Here is a 6,030-nt window from a genome sequence, read left to right as displayed (position 1 = left end):
TACCTGCGGACGTAAATTTCTGAGCTTAATATTGGGCTGTGGTGCTACTTTAAACATTAGAAGGATACAATAGTACAGAAATTATGTATTTGCAATACAGTATCGAGTTCGACACGTCTTCGTCTTTCCAAAATAATATTATAATATGTAAACGGCACATGGAAAAGAACGGTTGCTATGGTTCAATACACCGTCACCAAACTTTTCCTGTCGCATTTATGTAGGCATAATAAGCGTCACGACGAACTGATAATCAACCTACCTGAGCACTGGCAAGACACTGAATGGTAACGCTAACGATTCAGACAATTGTCAAGTATTTCTGTAACGAAGTACTTCAGTAAGTACATATCGAGAGGATGCCAACGGTTTCAGATGCAATTGTACTGGATGTTTCTGCTCTTCACTGCCGGGAGAGGATGCACGGTTTCGCGAGAGCTAACCCAAAGTAAGTCGCATGGAAAACTTCTTTTCAAAGCAGTTACGAGCATAACTTCATAGCAATTAATTGCAGTTCAGCTGCTGCCAGCCCGTGTACAAGCTGCCGAAGACGACATGAAAGACGGCGTGATTACGCTGCCTGTTGTCGAGGCAAGGGCGCCCCAAACTCCACTCCCCGCTGACGTGGTACAAGCACCCATTGGAACCATGGCTAAATTTTTCTGCCAACCACCTAATAAAGCTGTCGAGCGTCTTGTGTGGAAGCATCAAAACGTCACCGTGTACGCCAATAATACCCCACTGGTGGCCACCAGCAAATCGGGTAACGTCGCATACGGTAACGTAAAATCCTCCGGTGATATGCACCTACTTATTCTCAACGTGACCCGCGAAAGTGCCGGCAAAGTTGAATGCTGGCAGTACTGCAGTCATGGACTGTGCTTGATCAAAAAGTACGACCTGGAACCGGTGATGACAAAAGCGAAGGACTTGTTTATTGGGGCATTTATGAACCTTACGGCGCCGTATGGCAAGTTCGCCTTTACGTGTACAGCGCGCTTTTATTGCGATTATCCGGGAACCGGCGCGTTTTTCATCTGGAAACTACGGGACAGTTTCGTCGTGAGTCTCAAGAAACATTACTTAAGGGACATGACGAACTGGCCGATGCCAGATGTCGCTAATGTCGACGTTTCTTCTAATACATCACCGCGTGACCACAAAGAGCCCTTCTGCGAAACAACGCTTCGTGTAACCATGGTGGAGGGACGTGGCCATCCGCCGCTGCGTGTACAGTGCTGGGTCCGGACGGATCGCAACACGGAGAAATATTTCGTGCAATCGGCATATGTTCACTTCCGCTGACAAGCCGAAGCTTTGGGACGCGTTCCTAGATTCTGTGGCATGGATGCAGGGTTCTTGGTTGTTGTCTAATTGCTGTTTGTTGTTGTTTTACGGTTGCTGGAAGTGCGGGATACAACACAACGCGGTTCAGTGCTTCGTTTTCGTGTCACGGTTGTTTTATTCGTCCGTCTCTTGTAGTCCTGCATCAGCTGTGTTATTCTGAGCATGTTCTAAACATTGGCAGACATCGTAGGCTTATCAGAACTTTGCAAACCTGTTCTGATGTCTGCAGCGAAGCAGCTGTGTTAATTTAAAGCATAAAAAATCAAAGGAAGAAACTTAATAATTGCAGTTTGTCAGAACCAGCGTATTTTGAGTACCTTACAATTCACGATGACCTTTAACTGGTACGGGACACTGGACAGTACAGTTGTATGCAGTCTCCTCGATAATGCAGTACACAGCGTTGCCATAACGGTGGGAGTTTTACTTGCATAAATGTCTAGTTATTGGAGTTAAAGGTTTCTGCATTAGCGTTGTATACGCGTTAACGGCTCTGCAATTCTTTGTGCTATTACTAACTAAGAAAACCTGAAGACCATAAAAGCTAAGTATCCATATGGTGTATGTTAATTCGGTGGAAAAACGCGACAGCTACATTCGTCGTATTTACTCAGTATATGAAAATAAAGATACCGGTAAGTTTATGTTGACAAACTAATTGAAATTCAGAAAACGCCAACGATATAAACGCGCGTTTACTACAGTCCAACTACCGGTACATAAGCTCAGTAACACAACAGCAGCGCAGGCGCGCAAATTGGTTACGCATTGATGCATAATGCGTGTAGCCTGCGGCTACGTTCTTTAAGCCCACGGTTTTGCTACACACACCGCGCGTCTGCAATAGCTGAACATTTTCTTTTCCGCGCTGCGGCCGAATCTCGCGTGTGAGGGTGAGGCATACCTTGTGAATTACACAGTCCGTCCGTCCTTCCTCAATTCACAGCGCGCACATATACAATAAAACACCTACATTCATTTACAAATTTCCACCCAAATTCAACCGCCGCTATGTGACCGCTTCGCGAGTCGGACAACATCCGGGAGTACATCGCGCGATTTATTTTTATTTTCTTGGATTAATCAGCGTCCGCTCGATAGTAAGGAAATTATCTCCTTAACCTGTATTTTGCGGGATTTATTCGGGAATTATTATTTCGCATCGATGGAGCGGAATATTCTTCTGGGAATTGTGTTCCTGATATTTTGTGATGTATGTTCCTGTCTTTCCAATGCCGTGATCAGTCCCGCAGGTTAGTTGTCATATTTTCTGTCGGAAGCAGTTAGCAGCGTTGTGTAACACGTCTGTCTAAAAAAGGCATATTTTTCTCTATGCTTCTGTCGACAGCTGAGTCATGCATGACCACTTATGCGAGAGCGCCACAGCAATTAAAGTGCAGCTCTTTTATGATGGTGAATACACTGTATGTTGCTCTAGTTGTACAAGTTCAATGCACCAATCGCGTGGTGTCCGTAACGCTGAAGACCGAGGGGGAATTCAACGGGGTACTATATGTGGGACTGCACAATAAGGAATGCCGGATGCTGGGGAAAGGACAGAAGAAGCTGGAGTTCTCGTTGCCGGTTAAGCAGTGCGGCATTGTTACCGTTAAATCACCGGTAAAAAACTCGCGGTTTCGGAAAAAAATAATTGCCTATCTGCAGATGCTTTTTAGCTCTCCTAATCGATCGAAAATTGCTCCAGCAATTACATTACTAGAAACAAAAAATGCAATCATGCTAAAAAAAATAAAAAGTGATACGGCAGATATATTACCCGTATCACCAAATTAAGTTCCCGAAATTTTTTAATGTTTAAATTTTAACTTTCATGTAGTCCACCGGCGCTTGCAATCATTGTTACCTTGGCGGCTATTGCCCATTAAACTTAAGTTCCCGAAAAGTTTATATTCGCTAAATTGATTCTGCATAGTTTGTAAAACTAGTACATCAGTCATTCATAATTTTTTAATATATAAAATTCTTCGTAATAAGTTAACAGGAGGAATAATTAATAACAATTGAATTTCCTTATAAATATCATGTTAATAATTCTTCTTAAGTATTTTCGAAATGAATTTTTTTCGCCCGACTTCAAATTTTTTTTTCGGCATGAATATGGTTGGTTCACAGATTCCAGAAATAAGTTTTTTTTGTAGAAGGGTTATTACTGTTTTATAAAAAATTAAAGAGCAGAATAATTCCTGTTTTTTTCGTGGATCTTGTCACAAGTTTGTTGTGTCGTGTAATAATTTGTTATGCATCTTTGTAGACGGATGCCAACAAAGTAGTCCACAAAGTGCAGATCTACGTGCAGCATCATCCCATGCTGCAGATGGAGAAAGACCAGCGGTCCATTGAGGAGTGCGTCGCCGCGTCGGATCCGTCAGCGGTGGGCGAGGGCTTCATCAGCGACGCGGCCAACACCGTGGAAGTCATTGCTCCGGCCTGGATGGAGATTGTGCGCGGTGCACAGGCCGACGGGCCGAAAATCCGCGGACCAGTCGTGCTGGGCGAGACCATCAGTGTACTGACTAAAGTCAATGCCAAACGTGAGTGACTACAGGAAAAAATAATTTCGGCCGTTCCGAACTTAATTATATTTTCTAAGTTCGGTTCTTTTCTTAATGTTTGATACTAATGATTAAATAATTTTTCAATGAAGCTGGTAATGCATTAATAGAGAACGGAATCGTTAGAAAATTTTATTAGTACTTATGTAATTTTTGCAGCCGGCTTTCTGTTGGCTGGGTCGCATTTGAGCGCTCGAGAATATTACTTATGCTTTATCGTGCCTTTCGGGCAAATGTTCAGTGTCTGCGACAGAAGTTCATATTAGCTGTCACGAACGATTAATAAAACAAATTAGTCCTAAACGATTTTCCATTCCACTCACACTTCTCAGACATGCTCGTTTAATTAAAGCCGTTTAAATACTTTTACAGAAGGACAAGACGCTTTAGTTACGCACTGCTTAGCCAGCGACGGGACATCGTCGGATCCGGAATTGCTGATTGGTGACGATGGGTGCGTTTAAGAAGAGATTAATTTCCTGAAAAGGTTAATGCAGTAATCGGAATTTTGCATTAGGTGTGCAACGGATAACTCCATCGTCCCAGCGTTTGCCAAGATCTCCGGCAACACCGGCCCGTTGACCTTTTGGACGAAATTCCCGGCGTTCAAGTTCCCCGACCGGCAGCGCTTGTATCTGACGTGTCAGGTGGTCATTTGCGATGGCACCTGTCCGCAGGTACGTGGTATGAATAATTCATGGCCGCGACACACTTATGTAACGCGTTACCTCAATCACACGGCGCATAAATGATTAACCAATGAAGTACAGCTTAGTTAAAGCCTGTTCGCTGGCTAAGTATTTCAGGCAGTATACTGTATAGTCAATGTTGAACTGACACGGTACATTACAACGATACTTCAATGACAGAATTTAAGTGCGCATTCAAATTAAGCGTAACCGGTAAAATTAGGCAAAAAGCAAGAGTGAGAATATTTATTTTGCAATGGTGTTATTCCCGGAGTTGTTATTTGTTATAATTGTAATTTTAAAATTTTTTTAAAAATTCCATTTATTTGAAATCATACGGTTTTTAATTTGTTACACACTGTAGGTCATTTGTTAATAAAGTTTTAGCAGAGGACCGACAGGCTTTCCATTTTCTTCCAGTCCTGCACTAAAGGTTTTTTTTAACAAACATCGAAAATAAATACAAGTTTTTGTATTAATATATCTACTTGTAATTTTTGTGTGCATGACCTTTCGTGCTATTTATTTTTGTGTTTCTGTGCAGCCACGGTGTACGCGGAAACCCCGTCAGGTAGTTGGTCCTAATGACGGCTGGAAACCAGCCAACCAAGTAACCGAACTGGACGTGGCCAACTCCGTCCAAGTCGTCAACTCCGATCTGGAAGGTCAAGTGGCAGCCGATCCGTACGCTCTGGAGGAGAAAGACGAGAACCGCATCTGTTGGCCGTTGAAGAACCTCATGACCGCCATCGGGATCCTGGCGGCCATCTTGTTAATCGCTCTAATCCTCGCTATTTGTTTCTGGTGGAACCGGCGTCAACGTCGTCGCAAACAGATGGACGACTCGTACGGAACACAGACCAACAGTCTGTACAATCCCAGCACGAATTACTACTACATGGACCAGTATGGGGATTCGCAGAACTACTCGGGGAACGGGCAGTCGGTTAATGGGCGCTCGCATGCCGGTAGCCAGCAGCCGCCGCGGACGTACCGCTCGGAAACATCACATTAGCGGGACTGCATTGTTCCTCTGCGCTTGGTACCGGCGGTCGATAATGCCGCTGGTTGTGTGTGCTAAATGACCCATGTTGTTGCCAAATTGCTGCCAAAACTCTGACAGAATGTATGCGCTCTCTGGTGCACCAGGGAAATTTGTTATTAATAAAGAATTAAAACGTTTCTTACTGATACTATATCGTCGCGTACAGCTACTCGCCTAATCGCCTATCAATGAGGTTTACATCTGCGGTTGCCACTTGGCATTAAGGGTTATAAAGAGCTCCAGTGCAAATGAGATGTTTACCAGGGCAGCGTCACCGGCTCCCCTCTCAGAAAAATTTCATTTTTTACAGGATGACAGAGTAACAATAGAGTACGCCCAAAAAAATAGTCAGACATGACCTCCATGGTTACCACCA

At 43.7% G+C, this 6,030-nt stretch overlaps 2 protein-coding genes across 2 annotated transcripts; both read left to right on the top strand.

The window, feature by feature from the left end:
• The first annotated feature begins 245 nt into the window (after positions 1-245).
• LOC129595481 (uncharacterized) lies at positions 246-1,594 on the top strand. Its single transcript, XM_055492505.1, has 2 exons — positions 246-448; positions 515-1,594. The coding sequence occupies exons 1-2, from the start codon at positions 376-378 to the stop codon at positions 1,303-1,305; spliced, it is 864 nt and encodes a 287-aa protein (XP_055348480.1). The 5' UTR covers positions 246-375; the 3' UTR covers positions 1,306-1,594.
• Positions 1,595-2,186: 592 nt separating this feature from the next.
• LOC129595455 (cuticlin-4-like) lies at positions 2,187-5,788 on the top strand. The gene is made up of 6 exons (XM_055492472.1): positions 2,187-2,600; positions 2,786-2,967; positions 3,620-3,899; positions 4,293-4,374; positions 4,438-4,597; positions 5,154-5,788. The coding sequence occupies exons 1-6, from the start codon at positions 2,513-2,515 to the stop codon at positions 5,622-5,624; spliced, it is 1,263 nt and encodes a 420-aa protein (XP_055348447.1). The 5' UTR covers positions 2,187-2,512; the 3' UTR covers positions 5,625-5,788.
• The last annotated feature ends 242 nt before the right edge of the window (positions 5,789-6,030 follow it).

Source organism: Paramacrobiotus metropolitanus, unplaced genomic scaffold (assembly GCF_019649055.1).
Source record: "Paramacrobiotus metropolitanus isolate TYO unplaced genomic scaffold, Prichtersi_v1.0 Parri_scaffold0000078, whole genome shotgun sequence".
NCBI classification, from domain to species: domain Eukaryota; kingdom Metazoa; phylum Tardigrada; class Eutardigrada; order Parachela; family Macrobiotidae; genus Paramacrobiotus; species Paramacrobiotus metropolitanus.
This window is presented reverse-complemented; position numbering and strand designations above follow the sequence as displayed.